We start from the raw sequence: 26,670 nt of genomic DNA on the forward strand, positions 1-26,670 counted from the left end.
TATCAAGACCCCTTGAGTTAGTCTGCATGGATTTCCTATCCATTGAACCAGACAGCAGTAATGTGAAAGATGTTCTTGTCATCACAGATCATTTTACTAAATATGCAGTCGCTATCCCAACATCGAACCAAAAAGCTCAGACTGTCGCAAAGTGTCTGTGGGACCATTTCATAGTACACTATGGCATTCCTGAAAAATTATACAGCGATCAAGGGCCTGATTTTGAGTCTCAGCTGATCAAGGGGCTGTGTGAAGTAATAGGCGTACAGAAGATTCGGACTACGCCGTACCACCCCAGGGGCAACCCGGTGGAGCGTTTTAACCGAACACTCTTAAGTATGCTTGGAACTCTGGAGAACAAAGACAAGTCACGTTGGAAGGATTTTGTAAAGCCTTTAGTTCATGCATACCAAGAACGAGGTGACTGGATTCACACCGTATGAGCTGATGTTTGGGCGTCAGCCACGGTTGCCTGTCGACTTAGCATTTGGTTTACCTGTGAGAGAACAATGAAAAAAGTCACACTTCCAATATGTTAAGGACCTCAAATTCCATCTCGAGGAGAGCTATAAAATAGCTACACGGAGTGCTGCAAAGGTAGCCGAAATGAACAAAACCAGATTTGACAAACATGTGACCACATCTACCTTGGAAATTGGGGACCGAGTGCTGGTCAGGAATCATAGCTGGACTGGCCATCGGGCATACCGGGCATTTGCCCAGTGGGCCGCTGGCGATTTTTTGTTTTTATGGGCCGATGGATTTTTTGTTTTTTTTCAGGGTATATATAATGAAAGGTGTTGGATTGGCCAATTGGTCATGATCGACTCTGGGCTGGACCAATTACAGCCGAGGAGGCCGGATGCACCCGCCCCCTTGTTTAGCAATCACGTGATTTTCGCACATTGCATGCCAGGAACTCGTGGCAAAACAATCCAAGTACCGCATCAAATGCAAGCATTTGCAGCACCGCAAAACATTCATTCTCCGGTTTCAATACCTTCTTGTTTTTCTTGGAGTGAGTGCATACACTCATGAAGTTTAGTAACTTCAGGTCACTGCAACAAGCCCAGGTACAGTTTACCGACGGATGGGTGCAGGACCTTGAAATGCACCGTGTAGAACGAAAGACCATCGTACGAACAAAGGTAAGTTTACCAGTCTCACAAATCGTCGTCATAAATACACATTCGTTAACCGTTTATTAATATAACCTTTGAGCTCAACCGTAATTAATTAGCAGTGGAAATAATTTCTGGTAGCATTACAGAAATGTAGCAGTGACAATAATATTGTATGCTGTAATCGTACTGGACAATTAGTGATACAAAACAACTGTTTTATCCTGTGAATAAAAGTATATGTTTTTGTCAATGTACCATGGTAACAACAGAAGCGAAACGCAATATTGTGTCAGGACAATTCACTATTTATGCACAATAAATAAAGGAGCATAGCGCGACAATTTCTGTTCAGCGCCAGACTTGCTTGTAACCTATATCACCAATTATGTTAAGAAAAATGACGTATTAACTACTACAAAACTCTGACCTTTGTGGGAATGCTTGGAGCAGACTAACATGTGAGCTGGAGTGTTCTGAGACATTATATTTGGCATATCCAGACCATCCGTCGGCTCTTACTTCGGAAACATGGCTTAAAAAAATTTCTCTTCAAGGACGTAATCCGATAAAAAAAAAAAAACGATCTCTTTACCCGTCGGCTTCCCGTGGCTGTCATGCGACCGGCTATTGCAGTTAATAATACAACAGCTTCTTGCCATTTTTTGGGTTTCTTATTATCGCTGTGTAACTGAGCTCAATTGAAAGCCTGCGTGCGCTAGTACCTCTTGCCACAAGTTCCCAGAATCCTTTGCGGTTTTACCCCTGAATGACGTCACATTTTCAATCTTTATCCTGGTGGGCCGGTCTCTAGTCAAAATGCCCGGGCCGATTTTTTGTCCCAGTCCAGCCTTGTCAGGAACATATGCATTCGAGGGAAGCACAAACTCGCCGATAAATGGGAGCAGACCGTCTACGTGGTGGTGAAACGAGCTGGAGACCTCCCCGTCTACACCGTTATACCAGAGGGCGGGGATGGCCCCTTACGCACCCTACACAGAGACCTCTTACTCCCTTGTGGGTTCCTCTCTGCAGCCAAGGAAGTGAAACCTGAAGAACCAAAACCAAAGAAAAGGCCCAGAACGCAACAGACCACTCACAAAGACAATGAAAGAGCAGATCACCCCTCGGACGAGGATGATACTGTTTCAATCCACTGGTTTGCAGATAGATCAGTGCCAAATGACTCGGCGTACATTGTCAAGCGAGATGTTCTGCTGACTCATAAATCAAGTCTTGGTCAAGATAATGTGACTGCAGATCAAGACAAGTTGGCTGGTAATACTCCAGCTTGTGCAGACACCATATCCGATGTTGTTCCAGCCAGTCATGCTGACCACAACCAACCTTATGACAATCAGATCACAATTTATAGAGAAGCCTCATATGAAGAAGACTTACCTGAAACGGAAAGAGACTTACCTGGAAATGATGAATCTGAAAAGGAAAAAGACTTACCTTCTACGGATTGCCCTGACATGAGGGATGAACAAATCCTACTTCCCCCAGACATGTTAGGGAGTGATGAGGAAGGAGGGGACTTGATATTTGACAGAGAAACAGTAAACAAGGAGAGAGATGAACAAACAAGCAAAGAAATTCCTGTCCGACGATCTGAAAGAAGTTGCCAGCCACCAAAAAGGTGAATTGGGAAATCCCCTTGTCACTGTGGTCAAATCATTATTTCAGGGCTTAACCACAGCTTTCATTGAATCTTTAAATGCTAAAGTGGAATTATTGTTCTTAGATGATGCAGTTCGCAGTAGGCATGCAAAGGGACTTGCATGAATTCAAGAGGGGAGGGTGTAACCCAGGGGAGGGTGTAACCCAGTTCCTAAAGGCTACTCAAGTATTGAGAAACCGCTGAACGATCTAACGTCCGGTGTAAACGTCCGGTGGCAGTGTAAACGCTGGAGAGAGCTCTTACATGGTATTTTACACCGGGCTTCCCTTCAACTTCATGGCAAAAGATCAGTTAAGGCATCAATGGAGTTACCACTTCGGTACTCAACGATCAGATTTTTGAAAAATTCGGAGTTTGGAGTCTACAACTGGGACGGCTCTAAAGGTACCATACTGCTTCAAAAAGTCAAGAACCTCTTCATCATCCGATGAATTGAGTATACCACTAACAATTACTGCATTGGGGACTTTGATACCTGAGCTCAATACAAAATCCATCTTGTGGCAATAGCAAAAGATGTTTAAATGAAAATACACACTTTAAGGAGGTTTCACTGCTGATATTCATGCACCAAAGAGCTCCTGGCTGGCTCGCCACTTTTGTAGCACGTGGAGTTATATAAAGTACCAATGGATAATTACCAAGGTAATAAGTAATTTGGGCTAGCATCAGAAGATTAAGAACGACTCTTAGAGCTCTGGTACACGAATGGCAGAGAAACCAGACAAACACAGTTGTGTGGCTTCAAAAGTACTTTAGTGATGTTAAGCCTTGTAAAATAAATTTGTAAACAACACAGTATTTCAACAGGTTTTAACAGAATGTCAAGTATAAAAATTTCCCCCAAAGTAGCAAAAAAAATAGAATAAAATAAAATTGTGCACAAGTAAAAGAATTAGTCTTTTTTTAAGTCCAAATGGTACCGGTGGGGCCCATGACAAACGGGTGTATTCCAATAGAATTCGTCCGACAAGGAGTGTGTGTGTGATTGTCTGTCCTACCGTAGTACTTGTACAGTAGAGGATTGTAGTCCATCAATGTGCAAATGAGTGTGCATGTATATGTATATCGTCTCCTAGGATCTTGGGTTGGCTCGCCATTCAGTGAACAGTGGAACACTCTGGGTTCTGGAATCGCTGACCTGGTCTTTGGATTCGTCCCATATAAAAACCTGATCGCCGTCGAGTGGATGCTCAGCGTTTACGTGAAGCCACAGCTCAGTAAACCTTCCGGTTTCGCTCTGCCCGATAACAAAGTTTTAGTCCGCCTGCTCTGTTCGGCTTTACGATCAAGAGAGTGAAAACTTGGGAGCTGGTACTAAGGAGGGACAAGAGCTGCCTAGAGCTTCACCGATTGGCTGACATGCGAGGAGTGGAGTAAAACAATAGGCTCTCATCAGAGCTCATCAACCCTCTGAGAAAACTTAACCCTTGTTTGACCAGAGCATATCATATATAATCTGCATCCCATCTACACTCAACAAAAATATAAACGCAACACCTTTGTTACTGCTCCCATTCCCCATGGGATGGACGTAGAGACCTAAAATTCATTCCAGATACACAATATAACCATCCCTCCCAAACAGTGGTCACAAATCAGTCCAAATGTGTGGTAGTGGGCACATCTGCTATATTGAGATAATCCATCCCACCTCACAGGTGTGCCACATCAGGATGTTGATCTGACATCATGAGTAGTGCACAGGTGTACCTCAGACTGCCCACAACAAAAGGCCACCCTGGAATGTGCAGTTTTGTCTCACAGCAAAATGCCACAGATGCCACAAGCAATGAGGGAGCGTGCAATTGGCATGCTGACAGCAGGAATGTCAACCAGATCTGTCGCCCGTGCATTGAATGTTCATTTCTCAACCATAAGCCGTCTCCACAGGCGTTTCAGAGAATATGGCAGCACATCCAACCGGCCTAACAACCGCAGACCTCGTGTAACCACACCAGCCCAGGACCTCCACATCCAGCAGGTTCACCTCCAAGATCGTCTGAGACCAGCCACCCAGACAGCTGCTGGAACAATTGGTTTGCACAACCAAACAATTTCTGCACAAACTGTCAGAAACCGTCTCAGGGACGCTCAACTGCATGCACGTCGTCCTCATCGGGGTCTTGACCTGACTCCAGCTCGTCGCCGTAACAGACTTGTGTGGGCAAATGCTCACATTCGATGGCGTCTGGCACGTTGGAGAGGTGTGCGCTTCACGGATGAATCATGGTTCACATTGTTCAGGGCAGATGGCAGCTGAGAATGTCCCAGTTCTTGCATGGCCAGCATACTCACCGGACATGTCACCCATTGAGCATGTTCGGGATGTGCTTGACCGGCGTATACGACAGCGTGTACCAGTTCCCACGAATATCCAACAACCTCGCACAGCCATTGAAGTGGAGTGGACCAACATTCCACAGGCCACAATTGACAATCTGATAGACTCCATGCGACGATGTGTTGCACTGCATGAGGCAAATGGTGGTCACACCAGATACTGACCGGTTCTGGGTCCCCAGACCCCCAATAGCGCAAAAAACTGCACATTCCAGGGTGGCCTTTTGTTGTGGGCAGTCTGAGGTACACCTGTGCACTACTCATGATGTCAGATCAGCATTCTGATGTGGCACACCTGTGAGGTGGGATGGATTATCTCAATATAGCAGATGTGCCCACTACCACACATTTGGACTGATTTGTGACCACTGTTTGGGAGGGATGGTTATATTGTGTATCTGGAATGAATTTTAGGTCTCTACGTCCATCCCATGGGGAATGGGAGCAGTAACAAAGGTGTTGCGTTTATATTTTTGTTGAGTGTATGTTTAAATAAATATTTTGATCTCGTTTCACTTTCATTAAACAAGGACAGTAAGAACAGAAACAATGAACATTAAATGTTTTGCTTTTTCTTCTCTTTTGTTTGAGATGATTTTAGGAACTGGGTTACATTAAGCTGCTGAAATTGCCCACTCAAAGCTCTGAGCTCAACCGTATTGAAAGTTTGTTTTAAAAGCCAGATCAGTGCCAAGAAATCAACAATTTTAAATGAGCTCTACCAGTTCTGCCAGGCCCTGGTAGAGTTTAAATATTGAGACAAATATATAGCAAGAAGTATGACAACCACTTGGATCTAATGACTTCTAAAACCACCCCGGCAAGATGTGAGTTATTGAGGGAGATTTAACCAAAAAATAGTGGGGGTATATAATTATTTGATCTCGTCTGTATACCTTTGACCCTTTGTAGAACTTGTGCACCAATTCTTGTTTAGTGAAGTCATTAAATGCTTAAATGCTTTGCAAAGTGGAAAAAGTTCAAGGAAATCATTAAAAGCTCAAATTACCATGACATTCATATCTACACTCTGTTATGGTTCCCAAATCTGCACTTTGGTTGCCCAATCATTTACACTAATAATGCTCTACATAATGATTGTTAGGGAAATTGCTCTGCAAGCACAGGAGGAATTTAAGTATGTTTATTATTACCTGTAGTGATTTTTAATCATAACTTGTAACCTAGGGGTTTATGTGGGGAAACAGTAAATAATTCTAATAAATAATTATTGCAATGCTAAGAAAAAATGCATGGTCTGATGTAAACATCTTTTGCACACTCTTGGTATATAGCATTAATTTATTAAAGATGTTGTGTTCCCTTCTCTGCATTTGACTTCTTATAGACCTCGAATGACAAAAAGGAAGTCAGGACATCTTACAGCTCATCGGTCTTCTTGGCACACGACACAAGGTTGCAGCACACAACCTGCCGGCCAGCAGATATGACATCGTATTTGGCAGCAGGAACAATGAAGCCACGATATGCTCCCTACTCACTGTTAGTTTTTTTTTCCTTGTTCTTTTTTTTTAATGTCTTGCTGTGCCCAATCTAGGTAATAGACACACAGCATTACTCATCTTCTCTAATTCTTAAACACAAAAAGCTACAAATAAAATATAACATAGCATGTTGCTATATTGTATTTGGGTTGACAAAATAATTAAATAATAATAATGAAAAAAGAATTAGAAGTGAGCTTGCTTAACAAAAGGAATGAAATAAAACTTTATTTGATGAAAATATAGGAAAATAAATAAGTCACAGTCATGAAAATTGTGGGTTATCTTGTTGCAATAATACAAAATTATATTTTGGTGGTGATATTTTGCAAATGCCTGCTTTAAAAAAGTGTTGCGTAGTTTCTGTAGGAAGCCAGGCAGATGTTTTAGGAAAAGTAATATGTTTTTTTTTACTTTTCTTCAACATTTTCTTTTCTTTTTTCCTGCAGTTGTAAAATGTAACATAATTGCTATATTTTTAAGAAAACGTTAGGGAAAGATGATATCATGTGAGGTGAAATCATACAGTATGACTGTCAGCCTCTACTACACCCTGCTCATTTTGCTCAAGTACAGTACTTAAGTGATTTTACATTTTGAAATGCAGTCATTTGTGTAGGTTATGTAGAGTTTTTTTCTTTGTTGTTTTCCCCAAGGTTTTTACTTGTGGTAATGTGTCTGGATCACAACATTTTGGTCAGTTCAATGTAATTATCTTTTCCACAGTGAAGAAGCCTGCAGGGTGAAGGGGGAGGTGGAGGTGCAAAAGGAACAGGAGGAGAAGAATGAGAATAACAAGCATGAGCAGGAGAGAGAAGAAGAAGAGGTGCAGCCAACTCTGCAGAAAGAGAGGAGGCCGACAGAAAGCAGACAGACTCCAAGAGATGATGAACAGGAGGAAGAGGTGGACTTCACACATGAAGTGAAGGAAGACCTCCACCACATAAGGGTGTGGCGACACAGGGATGACAAGAATGAGGCGAGGGAGGACAATGAAGAAGAAAGAACACTGCAAAACAAGGTTTGCTTTGTACAGATTGTAAGGAAATCTATGGATTTACACACACACACACACACACACACACACACACACACACACACACACACACACACACACACACACACATGTATATATATTATATATAGAGAGAATTAATTAAAAATATATTTATTATATATTACATATAAAATATATTTAAAATATATATATTTAAATTTACTTAGGTAACTGTCCTTTTTGCACAATAAGATCAATGTAGAGCAATCTTGAGAATAAGATCATACTTTCATGTAAGATTTGCAAAATGCTACCTCAGAAAATGTCAGGAGGTTTGTGAGTCTATCAATAAAGGCAGACTGAAGATCCATTTTCAATAAAACACTGTTGACATAGATGTCATGCAGCAAGCACACAGGTTCCAAATCAACTAGAATTACACTCTTCTGGAAACAATTTTGAAATTTTATATTTGGCTATGTCATTTATAATCCATCGTGTGCACATAAAAACAATGAATCTCATGAAATCTTCATGAGATAATAACATCAAGGACAAACTAACTTCAGTTTTGCCTCCGTGATTCAATCTCTCACACAATTTGTCAAATGTGTCCAACAGTTTCACATGTTAAGAAGTTGGGATTTAGGCATTTCATTTTGTTATTCAGACATCTACAAAGCAGCTATGTCAGTACTTTACTGACATAGCTCCAGAAAAATGTCCTGTTTCCCCTAGTGTTTCATAAAAAGTGTTTCATGAAGTACACGCAAGCTTTTTAAACAACTCCAATTTCATAGAATTTGGCTCCAGATCTGAAGCAATAAAGTGAAAGAATGCTGCTTTGGCTTAGAGGGTGTCAAAATGAAGCACCAATGATGTAAGGCGCTGTGGAAATTCCAGTTTTTATCACCAGCAGTGGGCTAGGTATTCATTAGGCTTTTGCCACCAACTAATGCAGTTTGAGCGAACAGTGAAAACAAGTTTTAAAAGTTTCACACTTTAAAATTGGGCGATATTGGGGAAAAGTGTCAAAATTATGCATCAACACCCAGCCCCGCCAACATTTGAAAGGGGTGCACTCTAAAAGTACCAAACGCCAGCTACACTTTCAGAGAGGTATATTGTTGTACCATTAATCCTACGACAGCTTATGTCTGGAGTGTTATTGTTTAAGATGCTGTCATTGTGTCTTTGATGGGGGGTAGTTATTTGTTACAATTGTGGTTTGTGCTTTATGGAAACAAACCTTGATCCTCTTAGGAAAATTTTCTGCCATAATGTACAAAGGCTGCGATACCAAAACTAGCAACATCTGGTTTTATTTTACTTTTCCCCACCCAAGGGTGAAGTGGATACTAATGTGCCTTAAAGAAATAAGAAAGCTTATTAATTTAAATCATCTTAAACTCGAAAAGAAACAATGCAAATATGTGCTTTATACTGCTTTGAGGCATATATTTACCTTGCCTTCAGTGTACACAAATTAAGGACAGAAAGTACTTTTACTGCACATCTGTCTATCAAATACAAATGTTCTGTTTTTCTTTTTTTTTTCCTAGCGACTGACAGACAGCAGAGACCAGTGGAGCGAGCTGGAAAACAGAAGCTCTGCCATTTCTCTCTGCAACAGCAGTGAAGGCGAAGAGTCATTAAACTGCTACGGTCCCATGAGTCCAACATTCAAGGTAACTTGTAAAACCGAGGGTGATCTGTAGGACTTCTTTTGGTATTTACTGGGTCTCCATAATCATATGGTGTCTAGTGTAAACCTCCTTACAGAAAAGGTAACATCTACTATGCTCCGGTACAAAATTTGATGTATTGTACTCAATGTTCCCTCTAAGCTGCGCACGTGCGCAATTGCGCACTGCTGGCATGGTCTCTGCGCACAAAAAAAAAAATCTAACCTGAAGTGAAATTAAAATTAAAACTTTAACAATTCTGTTTTGCAGTGCTAGTCAGTAATGTTGTGTTGGGCTCTTTTAATAAAACTCCTCGTTTAGGCAATAATGTGGAACCCCACCATGTTTATTCCAGCTCACTCTATATCCATCACATAGCATCCTTCCTGTCTAGAAGGGTAAGTACTGCCGCCTAGTGGCGCATGATATTCACCAATATAGATTACACCACATCCCCCTTACTGAAGTCAGACTGGTACATTCTTTTGTTCTTCAAACAAAACATAACTGCATATAGTTTTTTTCAATACAGGCATACCCCAACATTTCAGGAAACATAAAGTCAGTATTGTCATAAACACTTTCTATTATCCTCCTGTAACAGAATAATCACTTTCTCTTTTCTTTTCCACCCGTAACAGAATAAACACTTTTTTTCTTTTCAACCTGTAACAGAATAAACACATTTTTTTCTTTTCAACATGCTACCCTCAAAACCACAACTCAGCATTTGAAACACACTTTTCCGTTTTCAAACAATCAGCTTCACAGATCAAGTCTTTTGGGTTTAATCACCTCCCTACCAGACCGGGTTCTAACCACACCTGGTGTATGGGGTGCGCTTGGCTCAGAAACTTTCTCTGTAGGAGTAGCTTGGATCTGTGTGGCTTCGGTTTGAGCCTCTGTTTGCGGGATCGGCACAAGATGACTGCGGTTTCTTCTAATTGTCCCTTGGGGCCCACTGATGACGTACGATCGTGGAGTCGGGTGGACTGCTGTCACTGTGCCCTGTGCTCTTGCATCCGTGATCCAGACTGGTTGTCCTGGCACCAATTTATCCAGTTCTCTCGTTCTATGTCTCTTGTTAAAACTTTCGGTTTGTCTCAGCCGTTTCTCTCTCTCCGAACAACTAACCTGCTGAAAATCAGGCAGACAGGACTGTAAGGTTTCAGGAAGCATTGGCAAGGTAGTACGAAGCCTGCGCCCCATGAGAAGTTGAGCCGGGCTGTAGCCATTTGCCAGTGCTGTTGTTCTGTATGCCAGCAACGCCTTGTATGGATCGCTAGCCTTTTTGAGGAGATTCTTGACGGTCTGGACGCCTCTCTCCGCTTCGCCGTTGCTCTGCGGGTATCTGGGACTACTGGTGACATGCTCAAAACAGTAGTCCTTTGCAAAGTCTCTCATTTCTTGACATGCAAATTGTGGCCCATTATCGGTGAGCAATACTTCAGGGATTCCATGGCGTGCAAATATTGACTTTAAATGCACAATCACATTGGCTGAACGAGTTGGACTGAGTTGAGCAATCTTGACATATCTCGAGAAGTAATCCACTACTAACAGATAGTTTTTGTCTTTTAGTGTGAACAGATCAGCTCCTAAGTTCTGCCATGGCCTCTCAGGTAAACGTGTGGGCATAAGAGGTTCCCTCACATTAACTCTCTCCTGAATGCACAGCCTGCACTTAAGGACAAGTTCACCGATCTGGTTACTCAGGCCTGGCCACCACACTGCTTGTCACGCACGTTCTCTACACTTGACTACTCCTTGGTGTCCCTCGTGTATTTTGTCCAGAACTGCGTTTCGCATGTTTGCAGGTATGACCAACCTTGTACCTCTCAGTAGTAGTCCATTGTGTACACTCAAAACTGCTCTTTCAGACCAGTAGTGCTTCACCACTCCCTGCAGCTGGTTCCTGTCCGGCCAGCCCTCTGCACAGTACTTCATGACTTGCGAACAGACGCTGTCAGACTGCAGCTGCTCACGGAGATCTGAAAGGTATTTGCTGCTAGTAGGAAGGCCCTCCAGCACTGTGTCAACGTAGATATCAGTGTCCTCCATAAGGTCATTGTCTCTGGGAATCACGTTGCCTGCCAACGGCAACCGTGACAGCGTGTCGGCTGTGGTGAGGCTTTTGCCTGGAATGTGCCTTATAGTGTAAGAATACCTCATCAGGCGCATGCGGAATCTCTGTATCCGTGGTGGAAGCAAATCCAGGGCTTGTCCTCCGAGTAGGCTCACTAGTGGCTTATGGTCGGTCTCAAGCTCAAAGTGTAGCCCTAGAATAAAGTCACTGAATCTTTCGCTGGCCCAGGTGAGCGCTAGCGCTTCTTTTTCCAGCTGAGCGTAGCGCTGCTCTGTGGCTGTCAATGATCGCGAGGCATACGCGACAGGTGACCACACATCATTGTCTTTCTGTAGTAAGACTGCCCCCAACCCGTATGAAGAGGCATCTGCTGAGATCTTCTGGGGTTTGTTTGAGTTGTAGAGCTGTAGCACTGGTGCAGATGACAGTTCTTGTTTTAAACTGTTAAAGGCGTTTTGTTGCTCATGCCCCCAGTACCACATGTTTTTAGTTGAAAGCAAGTCTCTCAGTGGTTTGTCTTTCTCAGAAAGGTTTGGGATGAATTTCCCCAGCTGGTTCACCATTCCTAAGAAGCTCCTAAGCTCACTCACAGTGCTTGGCTCTTTCATCTTCTGCACCGCGCTAGTTTTGTCAGGGTCGGGACTCATGCCTTCAGATGACACAATGAATCCTAAGAATTTCACCGCTCATCTGCCAAACTCACATTTTGACATGTTCAGGGTGACGCCTGCCTTCTCTGCACGGTCGAGGACAGCGTGGAGTCTCATGTCGTGCTCCTCTCTCGTAGATCCCCAGACCAGGATGTCGTCCATGTGGCATACGACTCCCGCGAGGCCGGCTGCCACTTCTGTCACCATCATGTTTTGGAAATGCTCTGGTGCACTGGAAATACCAAATGGCAGACGGTTGAAATGGTACCTACCAAATGGCGTAATAAACATGGTGAGGAGAGCAGATTCTTTGGATAGCGGCATTTGCCAAAAGCCCATGTTAGCATCGAGCTTGGAGAAATACTGCGCCCCTGTGAGCATGCCTAGTGTTTGGTCGACAAGAGGGAAGGATATATCTTTCGTGGCACACCGACCCATTTAAAGGTGTCATGTCCACGCAGATGCGGACTGTCTCTTTGTCCTTTTTAGGGGCTACGACCATGCCGCAACACCAGTCTGTGGGCCCCTCCAACTGTTCCATCCTCTGTAGCTCTGCTTTGACTTTGCCCAGTAGTGGGAGCGGAACACGCCTGGGCACTTTCAGTGAATAAGGTTTAGCGTCGGGCTTCAGCTTAATCGTGTACGGTTTTTGAACAAGCCCGAGCCCATCCCATAGCTTCGGGTACGCTTTCTTCACTGTCTCAAGGTCAACATTGTCCATTCGGGCAATTAATTTCAGTCTCACAGAAGCTGTCCTGCTTAAGAGAGCTACACGCAGATTTCTGACTACATAGATTGTCTCTGCAGTGCTCCTGTCACTGTAGGAAATGTCCTCCTTTGTGGACCCAAGCATGGTCAGTGCTGCACCTCCTGGTCCATACAGTGGCTTTTCAGCTTTTTGCAGATGCTCATTTGGCTGCTTAATGTCTTTGAATGTCTCTTCTGAGATAGCTGTGACATCTGCCCCCGAGTCTAATTTGAAGGTCATGCTTTTGCCTCTCACGCAGATGTTAGCAAGCCACGGGTCTTCTCCTGAATCCAGTTCACCTAGGAGGAGTCCATCTGCACAGTCTGCCACCACATGCACAGCTGTAGACCTACAAACTCTCCCGTAGTGTCCACGTTTCCCGCAGTTGTGGCATTCTGCATTTTTAGCTGGGCACTGTGCTGCTGGGTGCATCTGTGTTTTTCCACATTTAAAACACGTTTTATTCTCGTTTTGTTATTTGTGGTTTTCGTGGCTTGAACTGCGTTTGCTCTCTGCTTCTGAATTTATTGGGCTGTGACTTTCTGACATGCACGGCATCCATGGCTGTTTTGCCTGTGCTGCTGTCGCCTCTGAGGTCAGTTTGCTGTCTTTTTATTTCCTCAGATTGTCTCGCCATTGTGATAGCTTTGGTTAGCGTCAAATCTTTGTTGAGCTGCATTCTCTCCGACAGTGATGAATCTTTAAGACCCACAACGAGCCTATCCCTCAAAAGTTCATCGTGGAGTTCACCATATTCACAGTTTTCGGCGAGAGCATATAGAGCTGTTATGAAGGAGTCAACTGTTTCCGCTGGCTGTTGTACTCGCTTATTAAACTTTGCTCTTTCATAAATCACATTCTTTCTGGGGACAAAATGTCTGTCAAATGCGTTTCTGACCGCATCGTACTGCTGGCGCTGCCCGTCTGTTAGGTCTAGTCCCCTTAGCACGTCGTCAGCCTCGTCTCCCATGCAGTATACTAATGTGTTCACTTGGTTAGCATCAGTTGAACCATTCAGATTACTTGCCATTCTGAAACGCTCTAAACGTCTGATCCACTTCTCCCATTCTTGGGGCTTTGCGAAGTCGAACGGTTCCGGTGGCTTGATGGTGAAAGTAGCCGCTCGTGGAGCTGCCGTAACCGGGCCAGGAGTCGCCGGTAACGCTGCTGCTTGCTCCGTCATTTTCGTCACTAGCCGTTCGCCAAGCTGACGGTTATTTTTTCCACTGTCTCTCTTCGCCGCCTAGAGCGAGTGCACTTCTGACACCATGTTGTGTTGGGCTCTTTTAATAAAACTCCTCGTTTAGGCGATAACGTGGAATCCCACCATGTTTATTCCAGCTCACTCTATATCCATCACATAGCATCCTTCCTGTCTAGAAGGGTAAGTACTGCCGCCTAGTGGCGCATGATATTCACCAATATAGATTACACCACAAGTAAGTGACTGGCTGCTCCCGTATGGGATTAGAACGATGCCACCTTATCCCATAGTCCAGCCAATAATGGGATTCACATTCGTATATACGCAGCTAATCCACGTCGTCGGCAGGCTATGACAGCGTCCTTATGTGCCGACACCGGTGTTTTAGCTAGCAAAGCGGCGTGGCTGATGTGGAGTGAAGCCACGTTAATGACAACGTGTACAACCATTGGAGATGTGAGCAGGACAGACGGAACAATTGACGGAAAAAGTGTGGACTTTATACCAGTTTTTAAATTGTGTTGATAGGCCACATTAAACCAGAGTTATGATTAAAAAATATGTGCAATGTTTGGTTTTCTTCCTGAATACTATCGTTGTTTATATTTACTGCGGGAAGAAACGTTCTATAAGAAAAAACGCTCGAAAGCACTCTCCGCCTGTGAGCAAAAACAAAACCAAAAACACCCCCACCCTTTCCTATTGGTCGAAAAAAGTACCATGTCGACCAATCAAAAAATGATATGGCAAGTTGTTAAGAAACTTTACTTTACTCGTTACTTGAAAAAAGTAATCAGATTACATATACGTATATGTCTCGCTTTAAAAAAATAATAATCTGAATCTTACAATCTTACAATCTTACAACAAACGTTTTCATCTAATGTAAAATGTATAGAAATCCATTATGGTACATAGTAATTTTTTTTAGGGTCCCATCATAATTTCTTCAGAAGTAGCCAAGTGATGATGCCAAGTGATATGATGCCAGTATTTACCCACATTTTCTAGATACTGTACCAGTACTGTGTGTAAAATGCCATCAAAAAGTCAATTAAGTTTTATTCTTTCTCACCTGTCTTTCTATCTCCTATCGCTTTTTAAAGGTTGCCATGTTAGAAAAAATGTTTTGCCCTGCCATGCTGTTTATTGATGTGGCAAATGAATGGTTTATGAAAATATATCTAAATCTGTCATCAGTAATCAGTAATGATCATGTCTCCCCTCTAGTCTTCTCAGTCTTAATTTCAGGTTTTCACCATGGGTTGTAGATAGTTCAGGAGGTTAACTCGACCAAGCAGTCTACTTTCGGGTACTGTTTAGAATACCAGAATAGGGAGGATGATGTATTAGACTGATACATATATACCAACAAGACAGTGTACATCACTGTGACAACAGCATTTGTTTTCATTCAAAGGCTTTATGGTTTTTCCTCTGGTGGGCCGGTCTCTAGTCAAAATGCCCGGGCCGATTTTTTGTCCCAGTCCAGCCCTGGTGTTCACTCAGACACATGGAAAATTAGAGGGAACATTGATTGTACTGTTCCTGCATTGACATATTGTTCAATCAGAATACAGAAAACAACTAAAGCTAAAGTTCAATGCAAAGTTTTCATGTGATATGTTATGTGCAAGTGAATTTTGATTACTTTACAGATTTTATAAGTGTTTCCTTCAAAAATTAAATTTCTTGTAAAATTCCCTTGGTTCTGTTTGAGGATGTTGCAACTCATCTGAGATGGACTAGTTCCTTCTTCATTTTTTAACAATGAAGCAGGTGTGTACCACGTGGATCGGTCTGGGTCAGCTTCAGTTGCACCCAGCACTTTTTACCTATGATGATGTTAAATTGCTCAGATATAATGTAATGAACTTCTGATGATAAAGTCTTATTGTATGAGGTGCCGTAAGGGACATTATTACTGAAACGCTCTCACACACACTACTGAAATTTTACCTCTCACACACACTACTGAAACGCTCTCACACACACTACTGAAATTTTACCTCACACACACTACTGAAACGCTCTCACACACACACTACTGAAACGCTCTCACACACACTACTGAAATTTTACCTCTCACACACTACTGAAACGCTCTCGCACACACTATTGAAATTTTTAGCTCTCACACACACAACTGAAATGCTCTCACACACACTACTGAAACGCTCTCACACACACTACTGAAAGGTACTCACACACTCCACTGAAACCAGAGGCATTTCCGCTGAACAGGAAGTTGTTTCCTGACAAGGAAACTGATGGAAAAAGCGATATATTTCAAAACACTACAAGGATGTCTACTCAGCGTCCTGCTAATACAGCGGTCCCCAACCTTTTTTGCGCCACGTATCATTTATGGCCGACAATAATTTCACGGACCGGCCTTTAAGTTGTCTTGGATAAATACAATAAAATAAAACCAGTACCGCTACCAAAAAAAGAAGATTTATTCATAACACACGGGAAAAGACCCAGGGAAACCGAGTTAACAATATAAACGATATAAAAAATTAAAAAAAAAACTATAAATACCCTGAAAACCATAAAACTCAAGCCTCAACTCTTGCGACCTGGTACCAAACGACTCACAGACCGGTACTGGTCCAGGACCTGGGGGTTGGGGATGGCTGTGCTTGTAGCCTAAGTGAAGCAGCCGCATTACTTAACAATATTTTAGCTTCCTTGAATCCAGGAATGGATTCAAGGTGCAACAGGGAATTCGGCAAGTATGTCCTATTTCCCCTAAGCTTTTTATATTGGTATATATACAGTTGTTAACACTATTAATCAAAAATTCTAAAGACATACAAGGAATATCAATTTTTAATAAAGACTTCAAAATAAGTCACTTCGCAGATGATACATCTATTTTTTTGAAAGATAAATACGTGGTAGAGAAAACTAAATTTTTTCTAAAGCATCTCGTTTATCTCTCAGTATCAAAAAATGTGAACTACTACCGATTCATACAAGCTCTGACTCCTCAATAGCTTTGGTTAGAGTTGAATCTAAAGTTAAATATATAGTGCTGATAATTATGGAAGCGTAGAGCTGCCACCCAGGCAAAAGAAAAATACAAGTGTATCACGTTATAACGTGAAAAGTTTATTGTTCTAACAAGATACTTTTCCTGTTTGTACAATATATTTTTCACGTTTGAACAACATAATATCACGTTATTACAATATACATAATTATCACGTTCGTACAATATAATTATCACATTCGTACAATATAAATATCATATTGTACGAATGTGATCATATATTGTACAAACGTTAAAAAAAATACCATTACAATAACATTTTTTATTGTAAGAACGTAAAACGTGTTGCATTCGGAAACCCAAATCCATGGTAGTTGTGGAGAGCTCACGCTCTTCAGAACTGGCACTTAACTTTGAATGCCCTGCTTTCAACATGGACACAAACACTGATAGCCCACTTCTGAGATTTCTTTGGAATCGTGGTGTACCTGAGGACTGTCTCTTACGAATGCTACAAGAACACGTAAGTGCTCTCTTGAGGGGGAAACTTGTAAAACTCGCTTTTTACGAAGTTACAGCGTCTAAAAATGTGACATATTGCTTAGTTAACAACCACAGCGGTTTTCGCTTCTCTCGCTTTGACTGCGTAAGGACGTAACGGTAGGCTGCATTGGTGTGGATCTTTAATATGGAATGGAGAATGTAAAACAAATTAACCCGCTGTATAAAACTGGGTCGTTGTATGACCACATGTTACTACTTAACCCGTATGCAGATTCCAGGTTTCTTAAATATATCGCTATATTATGTGATGCACAATGTTTCCTTGTTTATCTAAAAACAAATGAATTAAACTGTGTTTATATTGATATTTGGCTTCAATTTAAAAAAAAACACTGAGTTCAACCCTTTGTGCTCTGTGCAACTGAAAGATACGTGAATACTAATTTACTTTTTCAAAGGTGGGCGTTGTATATACTGTAATATTTCTATTAATAACATGTTAGAGAATCTCATTAATGTTGCTGGCATAGAGAGAGGAAAAGAATAAATGCTAAATATTGATGGCTGCCACTAAAATAATAACAGACAATTATCAAAACACATGTGAAATGTACATACATTTTTTTAGTGAGGTACCTCATGTGGTGTGGCAGCAGGCATACCTTGTACTTCTGTATAGTAATAAATATCTCTGTTATTACAGATTGATGCCACAGTGATTGATTTCATGGATGACAAGACCCTGTCTTGTTACATCCCAACATATGGTGACCGGATAGCTGCCAGACGGTTCTGCTTGGAAAACAGTGGTGCAAGTACTAAGGAATCAAGAAAAAACTCATTGCTCGAAAAATTGAAGGAAAAGATGGGAATCAATGAAAATGAGAAGAAATCTGATCATGAGGAGGCATTTGTTTCTAAGAGAAAAAGAACATATGCAAAAAACAACAAATGAGCTGAGAAAAAGACTCGAAAAATTGAGTTAGGGTGGATCCATGAAGGTAAGCAAGTGAGAAAGCACAGAGGAGGAGGAACAAGGACCTTTGATGTGCCCAAAGACTCCAAAAAAGCTGACATATTACAGTATGCAAAAGATCTTTTCTTTCCAAGTGGAAAAAGCAAATTTGGAAGATGGGAGGTGTTCAGTCATGACATATTAGACTATCAGGAAGAGGCCGTATTTGATGAAGATGTCACAGTTGGAGAACTCTATTCAGCACTTAAAATGGGAATGTTGAAATTTTACTTGTGCACAAGAAGATTTTCCAATGATGAAGATGATGAAGAAGTTTATGATAGAGGGAAAACACATGTAAACAATGTTACACAACTGACTGACTCACATCAAGGAGATTAAGAAGCTTCTCACACTGTTGTGATCTCATCATCAGAATCTAGGAATGCTGATGAAGATGTATTATTAGACACATCTGAGGTAATGATTGGACCCTACCTTGGAGAGCCTCTGCCTTGTCAACTTGATGACACTGTAATAGATGAACCATTCCTGCAGTTTGAGGAAGATGATCTGGTCATCACATCCATTACACTTCCTCCAACAAACACAGCAGTCAGTAGTCCAGATACATCTATAAGCAATGAAGCAATAAGCTCTGCAGGATCATATGATGTTGTCTGTGTTACCATCAAACTTCACAGGATTACTATTCTGGAGGAGATGATCAGCCAGTTCAAAGATCCAGCACTCCTCATACACCCTCTAAAATACACCTACATTGATGAAAAAGGAGCTGATGCAGATGGCATATCAAGAGATGTGTATGCTGCATTTTGGTCAGAGTTTGTGGACAACACAGCTGAAGGAGAGGAGTTCAGAGTGCCATCACTGTCTCCGAAATGGCAGGAAGAAGAGTGGAAATCCATGGGTAGAATTTTACTGAAGGGATTTCAAGACCATGGATATTTCCCTTGTCGCCTTGCTCCTGTTTTCACAGTGGCACTCATCTTCGGTGAGAATCAAGTATCAGATGATCTGCTGTTTGAAAGTCTTCTCTTTTACCTAAGTCAATCAGATAGGGATCTGATAACAAGGGCACTAAAAGAAGATCTTACAGATGAAGACAGGGATGAAGTGCTGGATCTCATGGATCGCCTGGATGTATCAGTGCTTCCAACCAAAGAGAACTTAAAAGGCCTTCTTCTGAAAGTCGCACACAAACAATTAATCCAAAAACCAGCATATGCCGCAGAGAAAATGTCCTTAGTTGCAAGCTACTTCCTAAAAGAAGCTTTTCAAAGCCCACAAGATGCCCTACAAATGTATGAGGATAAAAAGCCAACAACGAGAAAGCTTTTGAAGTTGCTTACTGTCTCTCCCACCACTCAAGCAGAGAAGCAGAGCTTCAGATTTCTGCACCAGTACATCAGAGGACTTGACGATACAGGGCTCAGAAGGATGTTCAGGTTTCTTACTGGGTCAGATGTCATCTGTGTTGACAAGGTTGAGGTACTGTTCACGCCTGTGGATGGACTGGCACGACGACCTGTGGCACACACATGTGGCCCTCTTCTGGAACTACCATGGACATACACGTCCTACCCAGAACTACGAAATGAACTGGACAATGTTTTGGCTGCTAAAAGCTCTTATGAGTTCAGCATAGCTTGATTAAAGTCCATCATGTTTAAACCAAAGAATGAAAGGTTTGCACTAACAATGACTGGCTATGAAGCTCTAAAGTTTGTTAAACCCACAAACAGGGAACACATCATTGTATAAAAAAAGAAAGAGCTTAAATTTCAGGGAAGTGTTTTATTTCATATTTGAATTTATTTTCAAAAATTGTGGACAACATCAATTTGTTTCCACCATGAAAAATGTAAATTTCAGTTTAAGTTTTCATACTTAAAAGTTTTACTAGTTTAAATGTTAACTAATTATGTTTAATAAGTTCATATGGTTAGCAGCAAGAGGTGAACTATGTTTATTATTAGTTCTTATCATGTGTCAAGGTCCTTTTCCACAGGTCTGTGGTGCAGTTTTGTAGGATACAAAATGTCTGCTATAGAGGGGATGTTTTGTTTAGTAATAATTCAAAAGACTTAATATTAATTAATTTCAAGTATATTTTTTTTACCTTTCCACCAGTCATTTGTTTAGAACATAGGCAATAGGAAGGCAATGTGTTTGATGCAATAGTTGACTGGAATAAAAGACAGAAAATTGGCACATAAGTTAAGTTTTGTAGTGTTTATCAAGAGTCCGTGTTTTCTTCTCCTTGAACACAAATAAAAGGGAGGTTAACATCTAACACTGTTTGTTAATTATTACATAATGCAGAATTTGTACATTTACCAGTTTACAAGAAACTGTTCGTGGATGAATAGCAGTTGCACAATGTGTTCAGTAAAATTGAAAACAATATTTCATGAATAATAATGTATAGGATCAGCAGTTTAAAAAATGTTTTTTCGACAGTCTTAAAACAGAAATCAGATATAATAGAAATTCAGTTAAAAAATAATTGGAAATGCCAAAAGGTTGGAGTACGCAGATTTGGTTAAATATATTTAGACATGCTTGCTTGCTACTATCTTGAACCGAAAATCCAAACAAAATAATAATGAATGTCTTTTCTATTGTTTATTGCACAAATAAAACATTGTACCCAAAAATATATGCGTAAAAACTCCCAAAGCCCAATTATATTTAGGTTTATAAGTCCTTCAGTATATAGGCTCTCAGGAAGAAATACAGTTCAATGGATTCATCTGCTGTGCTTGGTGGAAGTAAGAAGTTCTCTGACATTATAAGGCAACACAAGCTGAAAACGGTTTCATCACAGGTATAAGGTCCTCCTCTCTGTTGACATTCTTTCTTACAAGCATCCACTGCCTCCCGAGAAACCTCTTTCAGATGATCCTGTCCTCCAAAGAGATGAGGGATGGTGTACATGAGAATCGGACGTCCACTTGGAGCAACTGCATTTCTGCTTCTGCGTATTATGTGGGTGTTCCACATATGTGCAACTTGCTGCAGCTCTTCCTATTAAATATTAAAAATTTAAAAATCTCATATCAGTAAAAGAACACGCTGGCACGGCTGGCAGCCTTAACCCAATTTCCCTTGGATGAATAAAGTACGATCAATCAATCAATCAATCAAAAGCAGTCGGAAAAACAGAGTTTATCAAAAATACTCAACAACAAGAATAACAGTGGTAGACACGTGATACTGTGGAAAATTTTAAGTAATTATTAAACGTGAATTGTTTTAGACAGTGCGATTTTATGTTTCTGGCCAGTGAAATATGCATTTTTTTCATATCCTGAACGGAGTGATAATAGGGATGGTGCGTGGGTGTTAAAGCAAACTTTTTATTCTCTCTCCGTGTCTCTCTTTCTCTCTAACACACGCACACACACACACACACACACATACACACACACACACACACACACACACACACACAATGACTCATTAAAAGAATATAAACATGGTTACATACCTCGATGACATTCAGGCACGTAAACAATATGAGCTGCTTGTCCAAAAAACATCCAGAAAAGCAGTCATGGTCTTTTAGTTCCTGGAGACGATTTATCCAGTGCTGAGCATGATGTCGTCTCAGAAAGGCCCACCAGCCTTCAATACGCTGATTGTGATTGCTGGATCCAGTAATAAAACAGTTTCTGACGTTCGGATCCATAGTTCAGCGCAAGAATCGTTGCATCTCAGCCATTATGACATTTTCTGTTCCCAAATCAGAGCGAATCCTAGCAGGTGTTCCCATCCTCTTTTCAACTTCTGCTATGAAATATCCAGCAATGACTTTGGGATCATTGTTTGTTGAATAGGCATGAAGCCAAATCATAACTCTCGAAAAGCCATCAATAGCTCCATTTATACAGATTCCAAAAGGCTTCAGTTTGTCATAGGAGTCAACATGCCACATAAAATTTGGTCCAGGATTTACATGCGTGCGTCGCATTAGGCGATTTCTGCGTCGTTGCTCAACACCGTAAGGGTCAAGATATTTCAGTAAATGTCTCACAGTACTCTGCGTGACAACATAACCTGCCTGAATGCAGTTCAGGTGGTGTAGTTTGTATCCATGGAGCCTCCCATGTCCCTCCAGTTGATCAATAAGAAATCGTGCCACCTCAATCGGATCGGACTCATTCTTTCTCCTGTACAGTCCCATGTGTTTTAGGTTTCTTCTAAGTGTCCGCATGCTTATCACAATACTGTCCAAACTGCTCAATAACAGCAAAATCTCCCCATGCCTCAATCCAAGCATAAAATAGAACTTAATTAATTCCAATAAACGAGCCATTTTCTCGCACTCTGATCTGCACTGTCACCCACTTCACTATGTTTTACACTTCCGTATCTTTACGGCAATATATCATGCTCGACCAATAAAATATATGTTATAACGTGAAAACGTTATTGTTCAAACAATATAATTATCACGTTCGTACAATATGATATTTATATTGTACGAACGTGATAATTATGTATATTGTAATAACGTGATATTATGTTGTTCAAACGTGAAAAGTATATTGTACAAACAGGAAAAGTATCTTGTTAGAACAATAAACTTTTCACGTTATAACGTGATACACTTGTATTTTTCTTTTGCCTGGGTGGCAGCTCTACGCTTCCGTAGATAATATCTAAAAAAAAAAAAAAAAAAAAACAATTAGCAGAGAAGACACTAATATTTCTAACTGTATCATGGAGATGAAGAAATCACTTAGCCATTGGTTAACCAGAGACCTCACTATTTTTGGCAGAAACATCCTATCTAAAGCTGAAGGCATCTCCAAATTGATTTATCCTTGTCATTCTCTATATATCTCCTCTAAAAGCATTAATAAGGCTAACACAGTTATTTTCGAATTTTTGTGGAGGAATAAAACCCTTTACATTGAAAATCTCAGCTTGTGAAGGAATACAATAAAGGTGGTATCAAAACTCCAGAATTAGAATTTATGGTTGGCACCCTTAGAATTAAATGGTTAAAATCTGAGATAATGAGTTATACCCACAACTTCTCCCCATAATTAAACCTTATGAAATCATAGGGTAATAACACTTAATCAAAAATCAATTTTCGAGAGCGACTGGTTTAAACAAGCTTATATTCATAACAGATTTGTTGGATGATAACGGTGTCATTCTAAGTTACACAGACTTTTCAGAAAAATATTGTCTAAACTGTTCTCAAAGAGAATATAACAAATTGTGTGAACTGGTCCCACTGCCTCTGCTTCATTTGATTAAAAATGTTATAATATACAATAATTTCTCATCAGTGCTCCCAAATTTATTGCTAGGGCAATGTCAGCTGTTTGATAAAAATGCAATAATAAATTTATTAGTAGTTTCTTCAAAGACAAAATATTTCATAGTTACAACAGAATGGTTACATTGCATGGTTCTAATTTAGTTATTTCATATACACTGGATAAAGCCTACTAAAAATTTATGAAATAGCCTATACCTAAAGTTAAAGAAACACACTTTAAAGTAATAAACAAAATTAATCCTGTGGCAGAATTTCAAAAAAAAAGAGATTTGGCTTTGAGGTGGATCAGTGTTCTTTTTGTACTGATGAAAATGAAACCCTAGAACATCTTTTTTTTCTATGCCCTATCACACAATGCATTTGGTGCAACTTAAAAAATTGGATTTCCCTAAATATTAATGACGTGCCACTATTTGAATTACATCATAAATTTTTTACATGGATCATCTAGCATTGGGTGTCTCAGACATCATTAACATCATCATACTTTTGAGTAAATATCATATCCATTGTGCTAAATGGAGGAACACTAAGCCTTCTCTCCCTGGTTTTATTAATAATTTTAAGATATTTTTTTCTTTGCTAAAAAAGACAAAAAGCACATATGCCAAAAAAAATTAACCAGGATAATGCGTGTCTGCTATTCAAAATTTTGACTTATGCTGAGGCTTATATATTAAGTAATGCAGCTGCTTCTCTTAGGCTACTAGCAGGTTGCTGAGTAGACATCTGTGTAGTGGTTTGTTTGAAATCTACCACTTTTTTCAGTTTCCTTGTCAAGAAACAACTTCCTGTTTAACTGAAACGCCTTCCTGTTTAACTGAAATGACTTCTTGTTCAACTTAAATGCCTTCCTTTTTAACTGAAATGCCTTCCTGTTTAACTGAAACACCTTCCTGTTCAAGTGAAATGCCTTGGTTTTTCAGTAGTGTGTGTGAGAGCGTTTCAGTTGTGTGTGAGAGAGCGTTTCAGTAATAATGTTCCTTATGGCACCTCATATTATTATGTTACATTGTATTAATCATGTCTAAACCCATTGTCTCTTTAATGCCTCCTGATGTCCCAAAAGAAACTCCTCATACAGTTTTACCCAGTAAGTAACCTGCATGTGTCAGCTGACCTATTGTGCAGCAATGGAAGAGAGTCATTTGTCAAACTTAAGGTTTGATTGCACTGATTAAAGAGCAGCCATGAACTGCATGACACAGTTTTATTGGTAGGATTTTTAAATGGTGAGAAAACCTGTTATTGTTGGTTAAAAAAACCTCTTTGAAATTTGAAGTTTATACCACCCTAACATTAACCCTCAGTGGTTTGGTGACCTGATGGATGTTAAAAAGTTCAGAACAGGGAAAGGGTAAAATGAACTCTGAACCACAGAGATATATATTTTTTTATTTTGCAGTGTCTTTTGGTGCAGTGTCACTGACTTCTATAGGAATTTGTGTCTCAGCTTACTCTGTCTCTTTACAGGATGAAGTGAGCAGCCGCATCACAGCAGATGGTAAATTCAAGGTGAGTCAGGATGAAAAACAGCAGACCTACTCTCAAGCAAACTCAAGCAAACACACCCTGATACACCCCGAATCTGGCAGCACTGCTATTAGAAAGACTGCAAAACTACTGATAATTTGACCTGCTACAAGAGGAAAAACCTACAGCTGCAAAGTGAAATCTGTCTCGGTAATAAAAGTATTAGGTAACTTAACCCCCTGAAGTCATGACATATGACTAACCCGATATTTTGAAGAATGTCAAAAGAGACGTTTTTCTAAACAAATGTAAATAGGAGTCATGCGTGTCAATTAGAATAATCCTTGTTCCCTGATAGTCAAGACTTGGAAAAACAATTCAATAAAAACAAAAATGACATATAAGGCTAGGGCTAGGGTTAAAGTTAGGGTTGGGTTTGGGAGTTGTTAAAGATGACTTTGGCCTCAGAAAGTTAAGGATTTCTATCAGAGGGTAAAAACAAGGCATAAAACACCTTTGTTTTCTGATAACAAATTGCCTGCAGTGTTTTGCAAAAGGTCTAACAGGTCAAGTATTGAACAACTCTTATTAGAAACATTATAGGATCAAGGTTTATCCTGTTAAACTGAACCTGGTTGAAGAGGGAACATTTACTATCTTTGTTGTATGGACCTGAGATGAGGACTTGAGAAGGAAGACAGAGAATTTATCAGAGTAATGTTTTGGACTGTCATGAAGACAGGAATTATGTAATTGTTAGTAGAATATTATTTGACAGCTGATTTCCTTTGTGAAAGAACATTGAAGTTTTTGTGTCTCCTTTTTGTTTGGTTTTTTACTCCTGTTTAAATTGTTGATCTGCGAAATGCAAATTAATAAACAGAAAATTTCCATTCCTCAGATCACAGAGCGAACAGAGTCTCTGAGGAGAAGGTAGGCCTACCAATAAAAAGCACACACAAGAATGATCAAAATCTAACACGTGCAGGAAGCTTTCTTTCAGTGTGATATGATGTCCATCACCATTTACACGTAGAAACACCAAACTTTCCTCTGGAAGGACATAAAGAGTTTGTACCACATGCTAAAATCAGACAGAATTACACTTTTGCCATGACTGATTCACTTGTTTATGCATTCTTCTAAAGCACCAGCAACATAAAGAAGACACTGCCACCTCTTCCTGTTTCCAAGATCGACAAGAGACTGGAACAATATACACACGCCCTGGAGGTAAAACTGCAGAGTGTTTTTCTTCTCAACCAGTAAGAGGATATTCGTGGGATAATTTTTTGTAATCATTAACAGATTCCGCAGACTAATCACTTGAAATCTCAGAGGATACTTTAGACCAGCGGTTCCCAACCCCCGGGCCTCGGACCGGTACCGGTCCG

At 40.5% G+C, this 26,670-nt stretch overlaps 2 protein-coding genes across 3 annotated transcripts in view; both read left to right on the top strand.

The window, feature by feature from the left end:
• lsp1b (lymphocyte specific protein 1 b) overlaps nucleotides 1–26,670 on the top strand; it is a 59,435-nt gene that overhangs the window by 16,021 nt on the left and 16,744 nt on the right. Inside the window, exons 4-10 of one of the 2 annotated variants that reach the window (XM_086294442.1) lie at nucleotides 6,497–6,651; nucleotides 7,380–7,674; nucleotides 9,213–9,338; nucleotides 24,873–24,896; nucleotides 25,277–25,318; nucleotides 26,178–26,209; nucleotides 26,425–26,509. In XM_086294442.1, the coding sequence (XP_086150568.1) occupies nucleotides 6,497–6,651; nucleotides 7,380–7,674; nucleotides 9,213–9,338; nucleotides 24,873–24,896; nucleotides 25,277–25,318; nucleotides 26,178–26,209; nucleotides 26,425–26,509 (759 nt within the window). The remainder of the gene's footprint in view (nucleotides 1–6,496; nucleotides 6,652–7,379; nucleotides 7,675–9,212; nucleotides 9,339–24,872; nucleotides 24,897–25,276; nucleotides 25,319–26,177; nucleotides 26,210–26,424; nucleotides 26,510–26,670) is intronic. The other variant, XM_086294443.1, reaches the window with a different exon arrangement.
• On the top strand, nucleotides 18,482–24,861 carry LOC147339449 (uncharacterized). The gene has a single exon (XM_086294444.1). It carries the CDS (start codon nucleotides 18,964–18,966, stop codon nucleotides 20,152–20,154), a length of 1,191 nt encoding a protein of 396 aa, XP_086150570.1. The 5' UTR covers nucleotides 18,482–18,963; the 3' UTR covers nucleotides 20,155–24,861.

The sequence above is a fragment of the Aulonocara sp. 'chitande type north' Nkhata Bay genome, linkage group LG1 (assembly GCF_057382095.1).
Source record: "Aulonocara sp. 'chitande type north' Nkhata Bay isolate Kocher_YH1m ecotype deep benthic linkage group LG1, A_spYH_male_GT1.1, whole genome shotgun sequence".
In the NCBI taxonomy this organism is placed as follows: Eukaryota; Metazoa; Chordata; class Actinopteri; order Cichliformes; family Cichlidae; genus Aulonocara; species Aulonocara sp. 'chitande type north' Nkhata Bay.

Bases quoted from the DNA above. Each gene is read 5' to 3' on its own strand.
- LOC147339449 (XM_086294444.1), top strand. From the start codon at position 18,964: ATGATTGGACCCTACCTTGGAGAGCCTCTGCCTTGTCAACTTGATGAC.